General features: G+C 39.5%; 1 protein-coding gene across 39 annotated transcripts in view; it reads left to right on the plus strand.

Annotated features, from left to right (window-relative positions):
• NRXN1 (neurexin 1) overlaps positions 1 to 25939 on the plus strand; it is a 674266-nt gene that overhangs the window by 632205 nt on the left and 16122 nt on the right. For 30 of the 39 annotated variants that reach the window (XM_032103136.1, XM_032103158.1, XM_032103145.1 and 27 more), the window contains one exon: positions 22994 to 23081. In XM_032103136.1, the coding sequence (XP_031959027.1) occupies positions 22994 to 23081 (88 nt within the window). The remainder of the gene's footprint in view (positions 1 to 22993; positions 23082 to 25939) is intronic. The other 9 variants (XM_032103140.1, XM_032103151.1, XM_032103156.1 and 6 more) reach the window with 1 other exon arrangement.

The following is a 25939-nucleotide window of genomic DNA, read 5'->3' on the forward strand; positions in this document are numbered from 1 at the left end:
ATATGAGACTTTGTGGAAAGAGAAAAAATGGGCTGAAAAGCTTATCACTGCGGGGATTAGGTTTCTGGATGTGAAGGAGGACAGCAGGTTGGAATGGTTGCAAAATCTCTCTGATATTCTGTGATTAAAGAGCACTTTTCAAGTGTTGCTTGAAAAGGAAAGGAGAAAACTGGATGAGAATGAGGTTGGGGCCAGTTTTTCTGCAGGCCGTCACCTGCAAACAGATTTGTGGTTGGAACAGTGTCTGGAAACTGCGCCTCTGTGAAAGTCCCTGGGGGAGGTCACATTTTGAGATGTGTGTTGATAAGATAGTCAGGCACAATATCACAAAAAAAGGAGCTGCCAGAAAGAGGAGTGGTCTTTGCACATGTTCTAACACTTGCCTCCATGCTAAACCAGCAGGAGGATTCAAGTTTAAGTGGGAGGGAGCTACTGGTGCAGGCTGGAGGGCTCTGCAGCATCAATGTGGTGCCACACACCAAAATCCTGTGCTGTGGAGGAAAAACGTCATTCCACCTCCACCTTTGGGAACTTGGAGGTGAAGATTCGCTTGTTTAAATCAATGTTTGGATTTTTTATTGTCTGCTCTTGGGGAGAGAGAGTCTTATTGGGTACAATACTGAACATCAAACAAATTTAGCCTTGCTATTTCTAAACCAGAAAGAAATTACTTTATTGAATCTCCCTGTATATAGAAAGGGTCTCCACCCATTACTGGCATGGGAGAAATGTCAGAGCCTTTTCCAGCAAAACTTCAATTCAGTTAAGAGACATCTCTGACTGAAGGCAGGAAAGCCTGGAAGAAGTCAGGAAGACACAAATTTTACAGAAAACTCGTAGTTGTTCTTTCACCCACAGAGGAACTTACTCATAGTTACCTAAGAGAACATAAGACCGAAAAAAATTTCTGGGTCATAAAGTCCAGTCTGTTCCCAAAGTTCTCCAGCATTACAGTTTTAGATGGGCCTTTCTAGCAGTGAAAATGTATTAGATGGCTTCGGGCAGGAAAAAATGCCCAGCGCTGCAAATTTGGACCCTTAAATTAGTTGTTTAGAAATGCTGAACAGTGAACATATTTTTCTGTTTTATTTTGCTGTCATTTCACTGGGCATTGTTTTAATGCAGAAAGACCCGAACAAATTACAAATCCAAAACTTAAGCATAAACATATTTATATTACTGTAATGAAAACCTGCATTACTAGTTCCTGACAGAGCCTAAAGTAGATTATTGTTATTGGACATTCTTCAGATGCTTCTTTCTTGACACCAGCAGTTTTCAGGTCGCTGATTCTTCCCCAGCATCGGTGTTTTTTAAAAGTCATCACCATTTTGTGTTTATTATAATGAGAGTAAAACATTTTGGGGGGCTCATGATGCATTCTGATTTTACATATCTGTGTTTCAAAATGTTTACAAAGCTTGTTTGACCCTGGCAACATCTCATGGCCTCTGGGCTGGCCTTTCACAGTCATCCTAAGGAAGACATCTATTAGCTGAGAAGTATTTCTGTGTATGAACAAAAGTAGCCTGTTAGCAACAGTACATTTATTTAAGAAGGTCTCTCACTAACAGTGGAACAACTGGCCAAATAATCCTGATCTGGGGGCTTCTCTCATAACAATGTGAACTTCTGCAGAACTGTCTGCTAAGGACAGAGAGGCTGGTAGATATGTTGGTCTTCATCCCAGTAAAATTCCCTCTGGCAGCAGTGAGGGTAATGCCCAGTAAGACCCAAACACTCTGGAATTACACCAGAGGAATTCATCCCTGCTTATGAAAACTTCTGCTTAAATCCAGCTGACATTATGGGAGGAGAGCAGAAGTGGGAGATGAATTTAAAGAGCAATTAGGGAAAGAATTTACCTGTAGAGCAATCCTGTCTTTTGCTCTTTGATTTTGGAATTATTTTAATTATCTTTCATTTAAGAAAGTTGAACTTTTAATGGAAACAAAAAAATTAGGTGCTGCTATTAGAGTGAAATCGCACTCATGACAAAGGGCAGACTTGGATGCAGGAGCTGGTGCACAACCCTGAAGCCACTTTTGTCTTTCAAGGAGTTAATTAGAGAGGCTCATGCATTTGTGAGCACCTGTGCATTTTATTCCTTCATTTCCTTTCTTTCTTAAATATCCTTGTGCTTTAGTATCTCTCGTGTGATGAACAACAAAAGTGGTGTAGGTCAGATACAGGAATTCCTGTTTGCTTGAAAGCCAAAAACTCTTCAATGCCCAGCATAGTTTAGCTCCCAACAGGGATGGCTCTAGGTTTGGACACTTCTGAAGTGTCACTGAACTTCTGTGGGAGAGGTAAAGAAGTCAGAAAAACACAACAAAAGGAAAGTTCCTGTTTTACCTAAATGTCTGTGTACTTTGGCTCTCCACAGTATAAATTATGGCATGAAATATTGATCTGTTGCAAGGCATGGTTCCATAGCTTATTTGCTTAACTTCTGCAGTATTCTAATGAAAATCCAATTTGATTTTGACAGGTTAGGGCTGTAGTTTTAAAGGCAAAGTGGCAGATTTGTAGATAGTGATTCCTTGAAGAGTGATTATAGAGACAGTTGCTTATATAATTACTGCATTGTATGTGTGTTATCAGTGTTCTATGACATTAATCTGTTCTTATTATCCCCACTAGCTAAAATCTCTGGGAAAGAGAAAAGTAGAGCAACCACCATGAGAAATAGAACAGGTCCTCAAAGGAGGTCCTGATTGCTTAAGAAAATGCAGTACTATGTCTGATAAGGTTGTATTCATGTATTTCAGAGACTCTGCCATTCCACTTTGCAGATAATTTTCTTATTGAGAGCAATTAGGGCTGTTTGTTGCTTGCATGGTTCTATGTTTTAATGCTGAGCAGCTGCTGCTGTCACTAAAGTAGGGTTTTTCTCTTGGGTATTCCCAGTACCGGCCCCAGCTCTCAGCTGTGCATTGAAGCATTGCAGTTCTTGCTTTTCCAAGCTAAAGTAGCTCTCTTACCACATCAGGCAGTGCAGGAGGGGCTAAATTAAAGGCTCTTGGAGGTCATGGGTGACTGCCTACAGAAGAAGAAGCAGGGAGACATAACTTAGTTTTGTTTTGCAAAGCACAAGGATGCATAAGCGGGGGAGAGTTGATCTAAGTGTTTGGACTTGGGACAGAAGTAATGAGTTCCTTGAATCTCTAGAGCTTCTAAATGTGTTTAGTTCTCTGCAAGTAAAAGTGGGAAGGTTAAAACCATTGCATGCAGGGCATGGCATCTCCAGAACTAGATCCTTCTTGATGTGGGAAAGGCAGGGCAGACTTTGAGGGTCCGAAGCTGAATATGATTATTCATCAGTCTTAGAACTGACATTTTAATGTGGTTTTAAGTCATACAGTAGTGACCTACGTGAAAGCAGCCGTGAAATGGTGATTGTATCTCTCTAAGCATTATGAACTGTGGGGATTAAACAGAATCTCCCCCAAACACACACATGCTCAGTGCCCATTTTCTAGTTCACTGTGTACAAGAGAAGAATTAAATATTTAGTCATTTCCTCATCTGCAGGCAAGATTACGCTTTCTTTTAAAGGATTCTCTTTTAATTAGTGGTTCAGGTGCTGGGGAAAAAAAGGGCTTCTGTGGGTTCAAAGTTTTATCTGCAAGGCTAAGCCTTTCCTGTGTAGGCAAACCCCGTCACTTGGGCAGCCTGTTGTTTGAACCAAGCAAGTTTCAATCACTGCTAATTAGTTTCTTATTTTTTTCTTTTTCTATCTTTTTTTTTTTCCCTCACAATAATTTCTCTGGTGTTTGCTCTGTGCTTAGCCAGGTAAAGTAAACATTAAATCTCAATTAAGATTGCTATACTCATCAAGCAGGAATTCTCTGTTGTATTCAGTTCCATTGCTTTTGGGAAAGCAAAGCTGTTGTTTTGAGTGAGATGGATTCATTCTATACCTACAGAGAGTGGACAATAGGCTTTTATCTAGTCTCTTGAACATGGTGAAATACACTGCAACAGATGTGCTTGTGAATAAAATATTGTACTGAATTGATTGCAGGCCTGCTCGGGTTGTGTGTTGAGTAATGTCAAGGCATGTCCTTAGCATAGGGAGCGTGTTTTCTGGGAAGTACAGCCTGAGGAGGGGTGGAGAGCCAGAGCCAGCCTCCTGCAGTGTGGATGCAGTAACAGCTGGTACCTCGGTGTGTTCACAGAAACCCCACTGAGAGTGAAAAACCTGAGTGCTGGGAGAGGATTCATGTAGCACTGTGGAAGTCATTCCCTTAAAAACAAAAATATGGTACGATAGTGGAAAGGTAAGGTTTTGTTACAGAGGAGGATGAACCCCTCAACATCCATAATAGAAGAACTGGGAATTGTAGTGATACCTCTCTTGCTAGAAAAGGTTTGCGGTGCTGCCAGTGCCCTCTCCTCCCATCTGGTGTCAAAGTGCCAGCTCTTGCTCGCCATCTGCAACTGGGACATCCAGCTGGCCTAAAATGTGTGCAGTGGTGGGTTATTTCTTGGTGCTTCACTTGAAACTCACCCAGTGAGTGTAGTTTTGTCACGGGCCAGCCCGACAGTAGCAGTGGGGTGGGACAGTGGCTCTGTGTGTTTCTGCCTCTCTCCAGTGCTGGTGCAAAACACTGCACCATGTTTCCCTGGAGAATTCATGCCTCTCTGAGTGTGCTGAGAAAGTGTTTGTCACTGCCTTAATTTGCCAGGAAAGAGTGCTGCCTTGCCATTTGCATTACGGAGAAGAGCCGTGGCTCATTTGTATGCAGGCAACCAAGCCCAGGGAGTTTTCAGCATCCCGTGAATCACACTGGGGGATGCCTGGCCCAAAACAGCATCTCTGCATTTCATGCTGAAGCTTGACCAGAAGTATGTGATGTGTGTCAGACAAAGAGTAATTAAATTTGTTTTCAAATAAAAGATAAATAGACAGAAAGACACAGGCTTGTTCACCTGGGTCCTCTGCATGTTTTTGGAGCACAGCTTTTGGTGTGGAACCTTGAAGGAAAAAATTATATAATTTTGTCTGTTCAGTGAGCTGAATTATTCATTTGAAATGAAAATATTTCATAGTCATGTTTCAGAAAATAAGTGTGATTTCTAGGCAACTATGCCTAATAAGAACCCTGCGGTATGAAATCTAGTCTATGACTGCTAAATAGTTCTCCATCTTAAAGCTGTGCTGGGCTATGTGTATTTTTAGGCATCCTATCAATAAATATTTTATAAAGTGCTGCAGACAGTCAAGGGAGGAAATGTTCTGTTGCAGAGGAATCCAATTTCAGGTTCCCCATAAAATGATGTGGTTTATAGGGTTTGTATCAGATACAAAAACAAGGATGTTATATAAAATGTATCAGATGTTATCACTGAAGAAACCCCGCAGTGTTTTGAATAATTTGTGATCCTTCAAAGAAAACTAGAAGGGCTCTAAGCAGGCCGTGTAGTGATAAATATCAATCTACATGTGTTCCTATATTGATGTAAAAAAGCTATTCCTTACTTTTATTAACAACGAGGTCATGTTGGTAGTAAAAGAAGACAAACGATCTTTATTGATACTTACACTACATGTTTAATGGAGAATAAATATTGCAAATGCTCACCATGACTGCTTATGCTGTGGAGAGAAGTCTGCCATCTCCTAGTCAGTATTTGAGGACTATAATCCCCTCTAGGAGGCTTTGCTCCAGCATTTCCAGAACTCCTGCTTTGCAGTATCATGCAGTGGTAGCACTTGCTGTATGGGCATTTTCCATGTACACAAGAACTGCCTAATGCTCAGTCTGCTCCTGTTAAGTTGATGCAGGGGAGAACAGCCTTCCTTAAGTACAAATTGGCACATACAGCTGAGATTTAGCTATTAGCGTTGTGTTATAATGGCACATTTAGCTTTTGGAGCAGAAGGAGTGTAAACACCCCGTCTGCCGGCATTTGCTGCGCCCTGTTGAGCTGGGAAAGCAGCCGCTCATGGAGCAGAGACTGAGGTAGGGGCAGTGGAGTGCTGGTGTTGTGCTTCTTGCCCACTGGCAAGCCCCTGTCCTGCTGTAGGAAGCAAAATGCTCACTCTTCCCTGATTACCCTCTTGGAGACCACCAGCCACCCCTTTCTTCATGGTGGGTTGGTGCCTGCCTTTCCCTTGAGGTGCTTTCCAGGTAAAGCCACCTTGATGCTGCTCAATCAAAATTGAGTCATGGGTGCAGAAGATTGTAGGAGGAAGAAACCATTTGCTTTTTGTCCTGCTGTTTTAACTGGAAGATGTTGCATAAAGCTACAAGTGCAGAGCTATGCACACCAAGGTGGTAATCTGTCCTGAAGGAAATCCATAACCAGAAAAGGATTTAAGACTGCAGGGAAGGCTTTCACTTCCTTTGCTTTTCCAGTGCTAAACCCCATATGAATTAGGAAAATAGCAGCTGTCTAATGGAAAACGTGTATTTCTCATTGCCATCACAGAAAACAGAGAGTTCCTGAGTTTTGTTTCGGTTTAAAATGCTAGGATTGGGGCGCATTTGGAGTTTTTGTGTGTTTGCAAGCAAATGGTAGGATAGGAGAGGACATGACAGCAGGTTTTTGCTTGGGTCTACAGCCCTACAGCTACCTGGCATGGTGGCTAATAAAGAAAATGGGAGCCAAGTTTCAAGACTGCAAAAGAAGAAAGAATCACTTGGTGTCAGGGTGTTCCCTGTATTACAGGGTGGGAGTTACAGATGAGTTTTCTAGATATGTTTTCCCCCATCCATGTTTCTGTCGCCCATGGAACAGAACTGTACTTTTAAATGTTAACCTCATCATCTCCTCATCTATTTTTAATGTGGAAAATCAGGTAGGGAAGCTAAAGAGCAGGTCTATTACACATCTGCAGATTATTAAAATCAGTTATCACTTGTTTTATTGTCTGGAGTTCTGAAAAAGAATAAGGAAAAAAAAAAAGCTAGGGGTTAAGAGGACAACCTGTATGCTCTAAAAACAAAGCAGGTACTTCCAGACTGAGCGTTAGCATGTGTCAAGTGTGTTTTAGAAAATGCCTTTGCTCTATTACCTGTAAAAATACTACAGGGAGTGACTAGCCTACTCCACACATTGATGGATGAGGTTAAGAAGAGGGACTTTCTTGTGTTGAAAAGGGCTTGTGAATTTTATTTCCAGAAAAAAAGAGCTAAAGACAAATGATTGCTTTGCTCAAAAAACCACTCAGACATAGGGGTTTTCCCTAGGATTTTCAGCATCCCAAATATCTGAGTGCAATTTGCTTAAGTAGATATTCCAGACCTACTTTAATTCAGCCGTTGCTACGGAAGGCTGTAAAGAACAAAGGAGGGAGGCTGCAACGTTTTCAGTGCGCTGAAGCAAAATATTAAGACATGCTGAAATACATGTATGCTGAGTCGATAGGCTGCAGACACTGGGAAGGAAATCTTAAGGAACTGCCTCACTGTGTATCTGATGGAGTTTACTGAGAGGCTGTCATTTTGGTAAGCCAAACATGGCCAGCTCCTCTGTGGCCTTGTATTATGTAGGGCACTCTGTAGTATGATGGATCTTTCATTACCAAAGACTTCACTGTGAAATTAAGCATTGTGCCCTCCTAGGACCCATCCTGTTCTGGCTGCTGAAGCAGTTTTCAAGTATAAGATCAATTAATAAAGTTAATTGGGGATTAAAGTACAGTAGGTTGAAGAAAGTGCTTGTAGCTGGCTGAGTATATGACTTGAGCACCCCAGAGAGTCTTGGCTGCAGAGGTAGTTTGTCCATTGTCTGTGAGTTTTATGTTCATAGATTGCTGTGCTGAACTGAACTAGCCTCAAACTTAAACCCTCCCAAAGTATGGGATGCTTTGGCTCTGAGGTTTTGATTTCAGGCCTGAAGCTGCCCATTAATATCACAAGTGTTGGACAATTGCATTTATTTTTGATGAATGTATCCAGGAAAATTTAGTTTAGCTGAGCAGTGAAGTATTATTAAATGGACTAAATGCATGCAAGGGTGATTCAGATATTTCTGCTTTATCTGCTGCTTGGGCTTTTGAGAATACTTGAACGTTGAATTTTCACACCCCTCGTTTATGCTGAATCGTTACAAAATTTTGCCTCAATCTAAGTTTTTCTTCCTTTGCTTCCAAATATTAACCTCATCATAAACAACCAGTATTCAAAGCAGACCCCATTTGAATAATATATTATGCACAATAATTCAGGAAAGGTAATTGATAGCCTTTAGAATATATTTCTATGACTTTGCCTTCACAGAAAGGAGCAGTTGAAATATCTAACTGAATGTATAGATATAAAGGGGTTTTCTGAGCATGATTAAGTATTAGTAACAAAACTATTCTTCCATTCCTAGTTGTTGAAAGTGCGTCACTGTAAGTAATTTACAAATCTTATTAGGATACAATGAGCACCAGGCAGTTTATATTCTGGTTAAGAACAGCATGCATGAGCTGAGCAGTATGTTTGAGAACTAAACTGCCACTGATGCACGTCCCCACAAATAATTGCTATAGCAACATTGTCATAATGTCTGAGATCTGCCTCTCTTGGGTTTGCACATGAAGTTTTCTTTATGTTGAAACAAAATGCCTTTTCAAGTTGAAAATATGCTGTAATGGTGAGGCTATTGATGGCTTTTGTCTTTTAATTTTTTTTCTTCAAGTAATTAAATTTCAAACGTTAAGAAGCATAATGGAACATTAGGGGAAATCATTTGCTGTCATAGTGTCCATTCATCATGAAATTCAGCATTATGTGGCTCCTTCCATACAATTAATCTCTGCAAATTGGTGTGATCAGGTGAAGAAATTCTCTGTGGGCAGTCTCACTTAACTTGTGGAGTTTTTTCTTTACTTCACCTGAGTGCTTAGATGCTACACTTACATTCTGTAAAAATAATCAAATTAAGGTTCCAGAGTTGGTATTTCTTTCATTTCAAATTGCTGCACATGGTGATACAGGTTGTGTCTCTGCTATTGGGAAATCTTTGACTTACAGCACTGAGAAACAGAGTTGTGGACATGCCAGCTTCCTTCAGGGACCCTAAAAATACAACTTGCATTTATGCAATATTTTTTTTGCCAGGTTCTGGATCCCAATTCCTGCTTTGTGGTGTTGGATAAAACTAGAAAGGATGCCCCAAATGACTGAGGCTGCATAGCAGAGTAGCCAAGAAGTACTTGCCAAGAGGTTTGGTGTCATAGTGAAAAATGTTCGTGTGTGTCTGAGGACTACTTTTTTGATAGCTGATCCAGGAGGAGAGGGGTAGAACACTGTTTCGCAGGCAGCTCCTGTGCTCTTCTCCCTTCCAAGCAGCTCAAAATCTGTTCCTCTATGTTGAAGCTTATTACAGATAATAAAGTTCATGATACATGGGCAATATTAAGTGAAGAACGTTACTCCATTATCATTATGATTATCAGAGAGCAACAGATGAAATAATTTCAGCCAGGCTCTTGGACTGGTGCAGTGAAGTCTGAACAATGACTGTGAAAGGGAGAGCGCTGAGGGCAACAGAGGAGTTCGATCATCCGAGCAGGCTAATTAGAAATCTTTCAGCAGGGAGACAAAGGTGAGCAGAGGTTATAAAAAATAGATTTTGCAGAGATATTAGGGAGAAGAGAGAAGTCCTGTGCTCCAAAGGACAGACATCAGGAGAACAGCAGGGGAGGAGGAGGTTGAGTCCCTTGTGTGAGACCATAGAATACTAAAGACAGGAGAAATCAATAACAGGCCTTGTGTGAAGGTAGTTTTATAGCTTTGTTCAGACCTAAGGAATCTGGGGAATCTTAAGATATCTGGAGAGTCTAGCAATTGCATGTTTCTGTAAAGATGTTAAAAAAAAAGGGAAAAAAGAAAAAAAACACCTTGGGGTAGTCGGGTGCTGTGCTGCAATACTGAAGGGAGACAGCACTGAAGTTTCCTCAGACTCATAAAAGCTTAAGAGACTTGAGTGTAGACTTGAATGTGACCCTTTGACTGCTGTCCAACAGGAGGAACGCAGGGCACGCTGACAGTGACAAACTGCCTGGGTGCCTCGTGGTGAAGCACTGGGAGAAGGACTGCAACAGCCTGATTGAATTCAGATTTTCTCACATGTTTGCCTGCATCGTTTTGGTCGCACAGTTTGCTCTCCTGACAGCAGTACATGGCTGTTAGAGGCAAGAGAGCTAAATCTGAAGAGCTGCAGTGTAGTGGAGTTTGCTCTGCAGCCAGACACAGCGAGATGTCAGTGTGAGTGTAACAGCTTGTTCCCGTGAAGGGTCTGACACATCCTACTGCTGCCATTACGTGTGGATGGGTGAACCCATGCAGCTCCACCTCCTCCTGTGGATGCCCAGAGCAAATCCATGGGCTGTCTGGAGGTGCTTACCCTGCCCTCCAAAGCTATGCACAGAACATTTGGTCTTTTCCCAGCAAAATTTATGCACCTGGGAGTTATACCAGTTGTAATTGAATTCATTTGTATCACAGTAACATTCCCATATAGACAAGAGTGACAGACTCAGGGAGTTTAATTATAGCCTTTCCTGACATAGCATGCCTATTTAGGGAGTCAGCTGAATGTTTTAGTTGCACCAGCAAGAACTTCTAGACACCCATTGGAGTTTGAGCCTGGGTCTTACGAAATCCTTTTTACTTTTAAAGAGGAATCTTACTCTGTCTTGCTGTTTGCACTCCAATCAAATGAAATTTCCTTGCTTTTGTATTTGTATTTTCCTTGCTGTATTTCAACAGCTATACAGTCTTATGAAAAGAAATTTTAACAAATAACTGATAGGCTTCTGCCAGGGAATGGAAAGACCTTGTCAAAATACAGTGCTATACTGAATAACTGAGGTGTGCATAGATGGTTAATTTCTCATTTTGCATCCTATTTTAAATTCTCTGCCATATTCCCAGCTATTGCTCAAAATGTAATAATGAAGGTCAGAAATACAGACCTTATATGACTTAATGATTTTAACTTATATATATTTTTTTTGATTACCTGACAGCAAAACTGTCTTTGGAATATGACTCAGAAGCGTGCCATGCTGCAGTGAGAACAGCGATTAGTGTGTAGCGTTAGGCACACTCAAGTTTAAGATATTTCCCTACAGCTTTGGGCCCTCAGTTTTAAATGATATCACCAGAAATTATGGGCCAGATGCACAACTGAAGTGTGAACATTTTGTTTCTCTGGAACTGTATGGCTTTACACCAGCTGACATTCAAATATGTTGTTATTAATCTGTACCAGCATTTTATTTAAGATGGCATCAGATTGTGCAGACACAAGCCATGTGAATTAAGGCTTCATATCAGACTCGAGTTCTGGCATCCCCTAATTGCTGGGTGTTACTTCCCTTTCACACTTAAAATTTTCCAAATCAAATGTTTTGCATTGTGATTTTCCGAGTTCCTTTCAAAACAAACAGCAGAAACCTGTTCCACTGCACACCATGGAACTGACACCCTGAAATGGACAGCTGGCACGGCTGGAGCCTGTGGATTCACCTGGCAGATCTCTGCCTTACACTTATGTCTTTTAAATGATGGATTCCCATGGGCCAGACATGTGCTGGAAAGCTGAAGTCTTTGCTAGAGGGATTAGCAGATTATGATTGACAGTGAAAGGAAAGCTGAAATCTTGGTGCCGGTTCCAATGGCTATAAATCTGTAATTTTTCCAATCTGTAATAATTCCAGTGACTGGTCCAGCATCCTTTGTCCTTGTTCCAAACTTACCCATGCCCACAGTTCTCCATGGCGCTCCATGTGCCACTTTGCTTATTTACTGTAGCTCTTTTCCCCCATCCTCTCTTCCCTTTGTAATGGTCTGTGTCCCCCAAACCTTACAGAAAGCACAGTGTTTCATTTCTCTTCCCAAATCTTCCGGCATCTTATTTCAGTTACTTTTCCCACATTCCTGCCCCTTCATCTCAATATCCCATCTTGCCATTGTTCCGAGCCTGATTTCTCTCTCCTTCCTACTCAAGTCTAGCCTATTCCTCCACACCACCCCAACGCCATCAGGAACAGTCTGGACAGCAGAGGAGAAATTGTCTCCCAGGCTTCAGCTCCTCTTTGGTACTGGAAAACCACTGCCAATCCTTTAAAGCAAGACCATATTTTTATGTCCCAAATCCAAATGACCTCCTGTGTGAGACACAGTTTTTCTTAGCCTGGGTAGATTTTCATACATGTGATGAAAAAGGAAGGTTCCTGGTCAGCAACGTGGTTATAAACAACATCTGCATGTAAATAATATCACAGCAGTCACCTTGAGCACGTCCCAGCTGTGCAAAGCCTGCTGCTTTTTCTGGAGCATGTTTCTCACCTGAATGTTGACTGCTCTTACGAAATAAAAGCATCATTAACAAACTCAAACACCTCTGCAATAAATGTGCACTTTCAGAAGCTGTGTAATTAATAGTACCTCTGTAACAGTGGCTTTAATGAAACTTATTTTAATTGAAAGGCAGTTAGGCGTTGTCTCCTTCCAGTGCATGTGTAGCAAGCTAACTCTTGTTAGTATTACCAAGTTTTACTTGCAGAATGAAGGTCCTCTGTAGAACATTTCTCATCCCTGCAGAACTAGTAGGTTATTTCCTCAGTATTTTCCCTGGTCGTGCCATTGTTGTGTGAGTTTGTTGGTTTTATTTTTAATTAAACCATTAACATAAGGAAACATGGGAATTTTTTAGGAATAGAACTTTTTGCTTTATATTTGAAAAGGCTGGGCTTCAAAGACAGGTTTGTGGGAAAACAGCTTCAGTTTTGCTTTCTCTGCTTTAGGTAAACCTGTGTAAGCCAGTGGTACCGGGGGATAAAGTGTGACAAAGGATCTAATATCTGGGAGACAATAGTGTGCCCTCCTAGACCCTCAAAAAGTTTAAATTTTATTCTTTACTGTAAGATCCAAGGAAGAAAATTGTTGCTAGTGGAACTGGTGCTCTTTTTCCTTCAGGAGAGGAAAACTGTGCTTGATAGAGGGATCCCAGCAGATGCTTACCTGTTCTGACTGACTTAAAATAATTTGCCTTGAGCCAAAGACATGCTCAAATGGACTTGAAAACATGGTGCGGGTAGGACATTATTAAATTGAAGATCCCATGTGATCTCTATTGTTTCAGTTTCTCACTTGTCTCTGAAGCAAGATGGATGGCTGGTTTACCTAAATGGCTAAAAAGCAGTCTAATGGTTTAAGCAGTTTCTTATATTTCTTCTAAAATTAATATTTTGTGCTCTGTGTTTCAAAATATGATAGGAAAGCTTTTTCCACCCTGAAAACATGCTAAGTGAGAACAGAGACTCCATGTGAGTTGCAGGAAGTATTCCGTGTGAAGGACTTTCCTTGCCTTCCACTCTTTTAGACCCCTAAAAGAATTCCCATGGATATCGGTAGACCAAGATATTCTTGTGTGCCACAATTTAATAGCCAGGGGTACTCACAGGAAGTAAATTGGAAGTCCTGTAATTGTACAAAAAAGATGGAAATGTAGTTCATAGTTAGTACCTTTCTAACTTTGCTGTATTTTCATAACTAAATGAATCACAGAATACCAGGATGAAAGGTACTTCAAGGATCAACCGGCCCAGCCGAGTCTTAAAAGTGTCCAATGTTGATTCCAGTCATTTCTCTAACTTTATTAAGTTTTGCTAAGAACAATCTTAAAACATGTGATTAAATTGCAAAAAACCCCAAACCCCACAACAACAACAAAAAAGGCTATGCTAGCAGCTCAATGGTCAATTAAAAGCAAGCCCACTTCCCCAACAAAAACTCAAATAGTCAATTTTGAAGGCTTTAATAATGCTATGCTTGAATTTTCTGAGATAAATACAAATGCAGCAAGACTCTCATATTCCAAAAATTTGACAATCTTTGTCCATGTGATTGGTAATACAGGAATATAAATTAAAAGATTTTAATACAGGAATATAAATTAAAAGATTTGCTATCGCTATTATAACGTTGCCGTTTAATAAGCACAGTCTCTCTCTGAGTTAATACGAAAAAGTCTCCACTGTGTTTTGTGAGTTCAGAATTAATGGAGACCAAAATGTTTACTTCAGCAAAAGAGATGGCTAAAAATAAAATGATACCAGAAAATAAAAGCATAATGCCCAGAAACATTTCCCTCATACTTAGAGGCAAAATAATTTTCTCGCCTAGGAGGAAATAATAGGATTGCATTTCATCAACCACATTCTATTCTGTATATTTTAGGCTCAGTGCAAATGTAAAAACAAAAACAAAACAAAAAAACCACTTCATTTTTGTTGTTCTTGTTCTGGAATGAACTATGGTGTTTATGGAAGAGGAATATGGATGTTCTGGAAAGGATCTTGGAAAGAAAGCACAAAAGACTTTTAAAGAGTTCACAGATTATCAGGCCCTTGTTTTCAAGGGACCTATTTTCATTACCTGGGGGAAATAAGGGTGCAACATGTAAGCTGAAAAGTAGCACAGCTTCTTCTGATCAGCATGATCCATGGCAGAACTATTTGTAATCGCAGAATGAAAATTAGCCAACAGAATTATTTCTGGAAACAGAAATGTTACACCACTGTGAATCTAAAAGTTAGATGAGAACGGAGTAAGGCGGTGACTCATTCGTTCTTTATCCAGGCAGCCATGACTGCTTTCACAAATGGCACAGGAGAAAGAATAGACATTATGCAATTAGGTGCCAGTGGTTTGCTTAGTGGCACGTTGCATAGCAATGTCTGCTTTCAAGGGATGAAGTCCAGGTTTGTGCCGTGCCTCTTCACCTGCAGTTTTTTCTCCAGCATGAGAGAAAATCTAGCGTTGGGCTTGTGGTGCCTATATCTTCATGTGGATTGCTCCAGGCTGTGGGGCAGACCAGGCTGAGGGGCCTGGGCAGACCAAGCTGTGGGGTCAGCCAGCAGTTCCCAAGGGGACACAGAGGGTCTCGAGAGCAGGGAGTGAGCTCCCATTTCCATCAGGCCCACTGCAGAGCAGAGGGAGAGGGCAGGATGGAGCAAAGGGAACAGTGTACACATGGTAGAGAGCTCGTACACTGCTCATTCCCAGCCAGCCACCCATCCCTAACATTTCCAGTAGGAAGGATAGAAGCAGTTTTGACTTTTTACTGTACCTGTAGTTCTGCATCAGTCAGAAGCAAGACAATGTCACACTGTTTTTTGGAAAGGAAGCCAAACCCTGGTCTGTTCATCTGGCACTGCAAAACAAATTTAGGTCTTAATCAATGCAAAGATATTCATGATGCTGACATGACTCCTCATGCTCAGGGTTTTATGACATGATCTGGCCTTGATGTGAAGGGTGTGGAAGATGGACAATTCACTCTTGATTGCAGCCAGAACTGCTCTGAAGCATTAGTCCAACATTCATGGTAAACATCAGTTATTCCTTGATTCAAATATCAAATTACCTCAAAAAATAAACCTTCCTCTCCCATTCTTAGCACTCTGTCGCTGTGTGATTGCTGGTTGTTCTGCTTCCAAGAACTACAGTTAGTGCAGGATCAGCTTGTTTCAAGAAGAGAAGTCCAAAGTAGCCCCTGCTCTTACACAGTGAGCATTCTGTTATATATCTCCTTGTAAAGCCTTTAAATATGGAGGAGTGGCCAGTGAAAAACGTATTAATGGAGATGTGTGCATTTTCATTAGTTACCCAGCTGGGAGAGAAACATGGAGGAAAAACAGTGGGATAACTTTCCAGGCAGCAAACCCAAACAGGTTCAAAAGGGGACAAGAAATGTGACATTTTTAAATAAAATTAATATAGAAATTTGTTTTGATCTTTGAAACTAACATAATCCATATGTTGCCGGAGGTAAGGAACATGACCTGATAGGAAAATGTTTGGATTCTTTTCTTATTTTTTAATTAGTAATACTTTAATTTTCAAAGATTAGTGCAGAGTGCTGCCTGGCCATCTGTCCAGGTAAAACATTGTAGCTTTGCCAGCATGTGGATTTTCTCAGCTCTGCTTCCACTTCTTTACAGATGAGACGAGTGGCTCTAAGACTTTGACCAAAGCAATTAACTTCCAATTCAGAGCTTAAAGGCACACGGTTTTGTTGACATTATTTTATTACAAATCCGTTTCTCAAATATATTCCTGCTATTTGTGGCAGTTTTGCCCATGACAATTTAGATGTTTGGGTGGAGGAGGGTGGCTGGAGAAGCAATACAAAAGCTGCTCTGCATGGAATGAACACCATGGATTTTAAGGTTGTTGTGTGGAAAGATAAACAGTCTGTATATAGAGAGGTGGAGGCCAGAAATGAGGTGACTCTGCTGCATGGAGCAGGTGCGCTTCCATCACTGCTGGGATTTGAGGACAGGGGCTGAAGGTGCCCTGCAGGGCATCTGAGGCATCGTCTTGAGCTTTTCACCTACACCTCTGAGTTTAATTTCTACAGCACTCATTTCACTGGCTGAAAGGCCTTATTGTGTTTGGTTGCCATGTCCTCAAGGTTTCTTTTTTTTTTTTCCTGTGAGAGGAACTTATTAATAAAGGCTTTTGCTTTCTCCCAGCCTCAAACGCTGACAATTCAAGCAATAACATGGTAGTATTAATTAGAGCAGAGCCAGTTCTGAGAAAGTGTTTCGATTTTCAGTTACTGTATTTTCACATTACAGGGTAATAACATGTCAGCAGTTAGCAAAAGATTTAATAAATATTGTGCATGTGTTTGAAATATTAGCATTTTAATACCCATGTCCAGAAATAATATTTTTCAGTAGCACAGTGCTGAGAAAATACTTTTTGGATGTGGCTGGATGAGCAGTAATTGATGCACATGTACTTGTTTGACCTATAGCAGGTTAAATACAACGTTAGAGGCAGTTGTCTAAACAGCAAATCATCCAGAGCTGATATTACTGTTACATCACTATTGCCTCTTTCCCAGCAAACTGCCTCTCATGCAGTGGGAGGTTATGAACACCAGATGAGGAGTACACCTGATTAATGTGACATATTCAAGTTTCCTTCCACAACTGTCTCAGTAACCAGTCACGAAGATCTGCTTCGTACACCGAGAATTAAATTCAAATTATGCAGTCTTGGCTAGAAAATTGGGCAGTTAATCCCATCCTGAAAAATTAAACCTGAGTTTTTCCACATGAAAAACTTTTGTGATTGTGGTATGATCTTGAGAGTCTTTTGTGATTTTAAATACCCTGTTGGTTTCTGCCAGTATTCCCATTGATTTAGGTTACTTTATTCCTCCATTTAAATGGGAAAAAGGGGGAAAAGGAATATATGCAAAGGATTAGTTTTTGGGAAAGTCCCCCTCTGCTTCAGAAATTAATGTGTCCAGAGCAAAAGTACAAAATGCCTGCCCTAAGCTCCTTTCTGTAGGTGTTGCATGAACCATATTTTTCAAGGAAAGTTTGCCACAGCTAATGAAGAAGACATTAGTGTATATCTATTGGGTTTCCAAAACCTTTGTTTATACCTCTATGGCTCTAGCTATACAGCCTCCTGCTAAATTGAAGCAGACCTTTATGTTTAAACATCACTTGTAGCTGATTCTCTCGGAATTAAATTGCAAGTATTTGAATAAACTGTGTTTTCAGGAGGAAAAATGAGGTAAGTAGAGATGATAATGAAGCATTACAGAAAAGGGGAAAAGGAGAATTAGAGGTTTAATTTCCTTGTCCTACATCTGAAAGTATATTTTCAGACAGTCATTTGCTAACAGTCATTGGATTCTTACCCATTAATCTTCACATAATCATGTCTCTTGATATCACCTCCCTTGTACCCTGACCCTCCCCTTTTGCTGCCTCATCCCCTTTGCTCCATGACCTCACTAATAATTTTTCACTTCCTTTGTTACTTCCACTCCCAGCAAAACCATGCTCCATCCTCCCATGCCTTGACCACACCCTTGATCCTAAGCATTGGTGTTGCTTGCCTCTCTCTGTGCCACCCTGCCTGTCCTCATCTCTACACTCCAAACACATGGAGTTTCCTCAGAGAGGCTTTGCAGCCTCAGCAGTGCTCGCCAGGCACCATCTGTTCCCAGCATCTCCTTGGCCAGTCGTGGGCTCCTGCCTGGCTTTCCTGTGCCTGCTTTCTTTCTGACCTTCCCTCCTGTTCTATGGGAGCATAATTTTGGGAAATGTGCTGGATCAGAGCCTGTGTAACCACCAGCACCTCTCAGTAGCATCCTCACCTGACCCTTCTCATCCTCTGCTCTCTCTCCCACTCATTTGTTGTCCAAAATCAAATTCTAAGCTCCTCAGAGCAGAACCTTTGCCTTCCAGCTGCCTTTAGCACCAGGCACAATGGCACTGGCTTCTGGTATCATTTAGCACCAAAGCCAAACAAATAAATAAGAGTAATTCTGAATTACACAGTTGAAGTTCTCATCTAAAATAATTTAAAGAGTAGTCACAAGGGGTTGTGCTGATTGTAATTTATATAATAATTTAGGACTGCTAGTTTTTAGCTATTGTGTAATTTGGATTTAGTTGCAGTTCTCATTGGATAAAGTATATTATTGAACAAGAAAGGCATAAACTATATTCAGAGTAGCTGTAGGGTGCTATGATTTAAAAGAGAGCTGGTGCAATACTACAGCAGAAAATATGCAGGATCCATTATACTGTTAATGAATGCACAGCTCAGATTGGTGATTTAATTTTTAGGTCATATTTCTCTCATACCCTCAGGTATAGTAGACTTCATACATAAAAACTGAGTAAGTTGGTGTGTATTTAATCTCAGTCATGCAAAAAAAAAATGAATAATAATAAAAAATTGCTTTCCTGCATTGTTTATTCATTTGCAATTATTTATTTTAATGACATAGCATTCAAAGAGCACTATTAGAAGGGCACAGCCTTATTTTCTGGTACTAGTTTTGAACCAGTGATAGTAACCTTTGAGGCAGCTTGATATTTATCCATAGCTACAGACTGTCACTGTATTTAAGCCATGACTACAGCATCATTTTTTCATCTGGCCAGGAGCTTTCTTGAAATAGTCACCATTTCCATCCTCAGGCAAAGTGGCAGATTGGTGATATTTTAAACTGTCTCTTGGCTGAGAGACAAATCCCAAGTTCTTTATTTTTGTAAGCAAATGTAGCTGATGTAAGCAAGACCTATTCCTGCAGGGGCCACACCCCTGAATAGTTGTCAGAACCAACATTCTGCAGCAACTTCTAGTTTTACTAAACGTGGGATTTTTTTGGATCCATTTTTTTTATTGCCATGTTAATTGTAAGCTTTTTCTACCACAGTTTTTTGATATGTGTACAGATGTCAAATTTTTAAGAATCCACATTTTACAGTGGACTGCATTTTAAATCACACAGTCATAGCTGCAAATTGAATCTGAAAAATCTCTGAAAATACACAAAGAAAAGAAGAAGCAATTAATGGAAGTTCTGTCTGACCTTTTACAATATACACCTGCTATTTTATTTTTTTTTAATCTCTTACAACTGGAGTATCACTTATTAAATGAGTTTGAACAACTCACCCAAGAGACATTCTAATCCGATCATGTATGATGATGATACCAGTTGGATGTTATCCTATTAGGCACTCACTGTAAATAAGGGATTTTCCACTGACTTTTAAATCCTTGATTAATGAAAATGCTTGAAGCAGTGTCCTGTAAATTAGCCATAGTGCTAGCAACAATGGCAATTCACTTAGGAGAACTGATTTGTTTTAAATCTTCCCATCCAAATTAAAAAGCATGAGGAAAAGATAATGTGCAGTAAGTAAAACATATTACTCCATCTTGCATTGTTGATCTGCACCCCATGGCTGTCTGACACCCTTAGGTCTAAGTTCTGCTCTCTTTTCAGGTAAATTCCCATCAGTCAGAGCTATTCTGGAGAAAGAACTCCAGAAAGCAACTGGCCCCCAGTATTTAATTTAAGTAGTCTTTATATTCTCTAGTGTTTTAGCTAATTCTGAATCCCATTTTGAATTCTATTAAGCAGACCAATGGCTTTCATTTGTAGTTTGGTCACTGCCATCTCGCCTGCCTTCCACAGCTCCTTTGCCCTTATTCCTGATAAAAATGTGTATGAGTAGCAACAAAGAGGTATTTGGGTTTGGGGAAAGGGGAGAATGGGGGGAGGTTGTGACACATCTTTTAATTGATTCTTAAACTTGAATCCTTCCTGATATGTTTTTCTGAAGAAAAACACTTTTCACATCATCTTATCACTTCGTTTCTTATTCAACTACTGATACTTGATTTATTGCTTGCAAGAAAATTAGTTTTATACCAAGTATTGACTTCAAAACATACATTATTTCCTTTAATATTCTGAGACATTAACAAGGTCTTTCTTGACATGTTATATTCTCATTTATTTAAGGTATTATTCATTTCTGTACCCATAATATGCAAGCATTTTTATCATTCAAGAACAACCCTTTCTCCTTGTAGAAGTGTGAATACTCTTTCTATAGATTGGAATTAGTGTCACTTTATAAAGACAGTTTTGACGCTCTCATATAAGTAACTCAGCAAAGTATCTCTCAGCCTTTAAGATACCTAAAGTGTATTATTTTTCTGATAACTTTGAATTCCCAGAATTTTGAACGTACTGCAAACTGTACAAAAAAGTAGTTACCTGAAGTCTTACCATGCTGTCCTATATCAAGAGTAATCAGATACTGCAATAATCCCATAAATCTATCTGATCATTTCTTCTTGGGTCACTCAAGTTACAAGGGTGACTCATCTGTGCATGTACCAAAGCACCCCTAATCAAAATTCCAGTTAGACCAGTAGGTGTGAGACCATTTCTTGCTGTGACTATTGTGTATGCATGTGATCCTCTCTGTTCAATGGTATTTGTGTAGAGTTCCTCAGTGATCCATTGGTCAACATTTCAGAATTCTGGCTACAGGTCATAAAAGTATAGTCTTGTCCAGTGTTGTGGGTAGAAGGAAAAATTTGACACTGTGGCTTCATTGACCCAACTGAAACTCTTTGGGAGATGCATGATACTTTATGTACTTATTATCATGTTTTTATACTTAATAGCTGTGGGGTTTACAGTAGAGATATTTTCTTATGGGCAGGCTTTGTTGGTTACTTGGTTATTTTTTCTTTCTATCCTTTCTATACTTTCTATTCTTCATATTCTTTATATTTTTTTATTAAAAAAAAAAGGGTAATTTTCCTCAAAGAGAATAAGATACTAGTTTTCAAGCTTAAATGGTTGTCACCTGGGGAAAAAAATGGACATGGGAAATTCAAGAGGATGTTTGCAGCTGGCTTTTCTTCCAATTTTGGTTTTCTACTATGGTAGAAAAAAAGGATAACTAGAATGCTTTTTTTGGGTCTTTTAAAATTTTGCAAATCTACCAACTAATTTTGGCAGTATTTCAGATTTACAATTTTTTCCTCTAGCTACAAATTTTCTCAGCTATAAGGAAAGATAATTTTTGCGGTTATGGCATCCAAACATAGCTGTTGTCTATAGCCTTTTTGATTACCTTCAGCAAGTTACTTCATTCTGTTATGCCTCAGTCTTTTACCTCTAAAATATATTATTATTATAATGGGCTTTTCTTTGTTATGCCTCACATATTAATGAATGTATTCCTGTATCACTTTCCTACTTCAGAGAAGTGCTGAAAGCTTATATTCATTAATATTCTTGAAGCGTGACAAAATAAAGCCTATTACTGTAATATGCTTCGCTTTAAAACTCTGGTTAGAATAATAATGATAAACAACATTGGTTAGCCTTTGGCCCTGCTGCACAGAAATAAAATTTTTACATCTTCAGATTTAAACTGATGAAGGAAAACTTTCATGCATTTTATGTCCCTCCTCTATACCCATGGAGAGATAAAAGAAGAAAGTTTCACATTCACTGAAATGGGTTGTTGGCATATTTATCATACAGGAATCCAAGAATGGGTTTTGCCTGCTATGTCCTTAGCCTCTTGTTTCAATATGATGTAGTATTTTATTCTCTCCATGTATTTCCTTTGGTGAGGTGAACAGAAGCTTGAAATGGACAGTTATGAAACGTCTTGCCCATAAGAAAAGCTTCTTCCTAACCTCTTTGGTAATTTGAGAAATGACCAGGTGCATGACAGTTTATATTTCCCTGCTATTATTCCCCTGAATTACTGTAGACGTTCTTATTACATTTCTAAATGACTGTTCTCAGATGTGGCTTGAAAAGATATTCTTTTTTTCATGTTCAGACTGATTGATTGCCTCAGCGTTTCATTGTCTTGCACTGTAAGAAGCAGTAGATAGGAATTCCCCAGTTCTTTTATTTATGGTGTGTTATACCACACATCCCCTGGTTTGTCTGCTTTGTCTTGATTTATTTGATTTCTTTATACAGAAAATTGTCCAAATGCATTTTGACCTTTGGACGTAAACACAGCACTCACACAATACTTCACTTATTTAAGAAAATAAGACATTTTCACTTATTTAAGAAAATAGCATAATAATTTCTGGCATATATGCATTTATTATTGTTTTCTTTCCTTGATTTTCTTTTCATTAAATAGTTTTCAGCTCAGTGAGAGAAATGTTTGCCTCTTTTTTTTTTTTTTCTTTTGACTCTACATCTGAGAAAGCAAGTGCAGTTAATGGAGAAAACATCACTACATTTATAATAGTTTTAACAGCTGTACTGCAGGCAGTTTATTATTTTGACTTGTTTTTTAATGCCCTCAGTGTTCTCAGTAATATCAAAGTAGAGATATTGGAGATAAAGAAGAAAGACCAGCAGCCTCAATATACATATTCTGTCCTTCTACATTCTTTCCTTATTACAAAAAAATATTAAAATGTGTAAGCACCCAGACTGGATATCTAACACAGCTCTAAAACCTGACAAGTGCAAATTGAAAAGCAAAGTCCCATTAATACAGAGTTGGAGAGTGTCACTGCACCATTACACTTTAAGTCTGGAATGCTCTGGGCCTTGCATGAATTAAAAAAAGAGAAGACATGCTGGTGAGAATCTTACAGCATGTTCAGTCTGTTCAAGTACATCTATTTGACTCTTCTTTTCTTTGCAGAGTACAGATGACATCCTGGTGGCCTCGGCTGAATGTCCTAGCGATGACGAGGACATCGATCCCTGTGAGCCGAGCTCAGGTGGGTTAGGTTAGTCACCTTTTTTTATTACTTTCTTTTATTTCATATTTGCATGCTCCAGTCCGCAAGGGACCCAACTAGCAGGACAGTCCTTTTGTGCATCACAAGGAGAGGTTGAACTGGGGCCTTTCTAGACCTTATCAGAGAGGGAGAATTTGCTCCAAGACATCGGATGGGATGTCATGATCTGAGCAAAGTTATGGCGTGGCTGAGGACCTGAGGATGGACTAGGAAGGGCCCCTGCAGTTGTGTTGTTGTGATAAAGAAGGCACAGCTTCATTTAGCAGGAAGGTGTTGCTATTGTTTATGCCTTAAACATTGCCCTAAATAAGGTAAAAGTACCATATTTAAAATGTCATGTTATGTCATGGAATCACAGAATGGCCTAGGTTAGAAGGGACCTTAAAGATCATCTAATTCCAATCTCCCTGGCATGGTCAGGGACACATTTCACATTTCACTAGATCAGGTTGCTCCAGCCTGACCTTGAACATTTCCAGGGATGGGGCATCCACAACTTCTCTGGGCAACCTGTTCCAGTGCCTCACCAATCACACAGGGAAGAATTTTTTCCTAATACCTAATCTAAACCTAGTGTCTAAGTTTGAATCCATTTCCCCTTGTCCTGTCACTACATGTTCTCATAAAAAGTCCCTCTCCCTCTTTCTTATAGGCTGCCTTCAGGCACCAGAAGGTAGAGTTGAGTTCATTTTTAATTATTGTTTGTAGTATGAAATTTTATATAGACAGATAAAACCTGAAAATGTAGAATACAACAGTCCCAAACTTCAAATTGCTTTACAGTTTTTTTCCAAGCCAAGCCTATTCAGAGTGTAAGTTTTAGTTGTAACCAGAAACAAAATATTTTGACATTTTAGTATTTTCTGTGGAACCAAAATGTAGTAGTGTTTTGGCCATGTCTTTCCTACTCCACTGAATAGTGGAGATTTGGTAATAATTCTCCTCTGGTTGGGTTGGAAGAGACCTTTAATTATATCTAGTTGCCACCCGCTGCCATGGGGAGGGACACCCTCCACAAGACCTGGTTGCTCAAAGCCTCATCCAGCCTGGTCTTGGACATTTCAGGGACTGGGACATCCACAGCTTCTGAGGGCAACCTGTTCCAAAGATTCAATTATACTCAATTATGTCTAGTTAAATACTACATACCTTCTCTTAAAAGCCCAACGTTTATCACTGAAGTGAAAGGGTTGCAAAACTTCCTATCAGTCTGAACACTATAGAGTGTTACTATATATATATATATATATATATATATATATATATATATATACTATACTTATAACACACTATAGAGTGTTACTCTATATCCTTTAAAATAATCCTAGATAGTCCAGTGAATTACTCCTGCTTTTTTTGTTGGCTCGGGTTAGGTTTTACATTTCCTGAGTGAACAGCTCATGGCACCACGTAGATATATCTCAGTTTTCCTTAGAATTTTCCTCAGAATTCCCTTGAATTCTGTGCTGTTCAGTAGCACACCCACTTCTAGTTGTCTGATGTAATTTGGTAATCTTTGGTACTTGTTACTTCACTTAATAGTAAAAAATTAAGATCTGTTTGTTGTGCAGTAACACATATAGCTCGAGTACAAACCAATTTAATTAGAGACTAATATATTAATGCAAATAGCAACTAAAAGCCATCTTAGTATAGCGCCAAAATCTGGGGCAGCAGAAACATCTACATAGCCTTAAGACAAATGAAATTTTTCTTCATATGCAAATGTCTCGTTCCTTTCTTAAGTCACAGAGCTTGATACCCACATGCAAGAATTATTTACTTAAACTGAAGTAAAGGCAGAGACATTTGACTTGTCTCAGTGTCTGACAGACCTGCAGGATGGCACTTGAGCTCTTCCAGGAACCAATTTACAGATTTGATGACAATACTTTAGGACTGTTTTCTTTCGCTTTCCAATTAAAAGATTTCAGAGTAATTTTCAAAATTCTGTGAAATTGAATGATTGTTCTTAAAACTGAGCAGTAATGGGTACACTCATACAGTTTTTTATCTCTCAGGGAGACATTTCACTCACAGAAGTCTCAGACATCATGATCATGATATTCAGGAATATTTTTTTTTCTGTTCCTTCATTCTCATTTACAAATTCTTGAGTTTGGCAAGAATGTCCTGTCCAGTATGAGTGAGGGCAGTAGCTCATATGGCTCTGAGCTCATTCATGCCAGTTGCTTCCTTGCTTTACTTAACTCAGGCAGTGCTGTTTAGTAGATAAAGTGCCATTTGGGGGGGTAGTTTTTTATTTTATAAGGTAATTTTAAAGCAATATATTAGTTACGTAGCACTAAATAATTTTCCAAATCCTCTGGGAATGCATCTTTGGTATTAAAGCTGTATTTGTATTTTCTCAGCCTTACAGCTCACTGAAAGCCAATGAAATTTCAGAATAATTCTTCTCTGAGGTAGTTTGAGCTCTGGAGCTGCAGTGTTTGGTAGTCCTGAGCCATGCACAGTCATTTAGCTGGTGGGTACAAGAATGGGAGAGGCGAAATGAAACTTTCTGACAGCTTATTGTTTCTGTCCAAACTATGGCTCAGGAGAGGGATGTGAATGTTAGTCTTTCAGCAAAAAAATGCCATTAGCTTTACATCCTGGTGTTCAGCTTTCCTGTTTTAGCTTAGCATTCATCACCCAGCTACACGTCTCATTTTTGTTTATTTGAGAATGGTTTTACTGTTTCATTTGTCAGATCCCAACTGCTACTGCTTTTTTTAAAAAACTGTGGATTGGCACAGGAATTACGTTCTGCATAATCCCAATTGTCTGGATCATTTTACCTGTCATTCTTGTCATCAAAATGTCACTTGTCCTCCCACTCTCAACTT

This window comes from Corvus moneduloides, chromosome 3 (genome assembly GCF_009650955.1).
Source record: "Corvus moneduloides isolate bCorMon1 chromosome 3, bCorMon1.pri, whole genome shotgun sequence".
Lineage (NCBI taxonomy): Eukaryota > Metazoa > Chordata > Aves > Passeriformes > Corvidae > Corvus > Corvus moneduloides.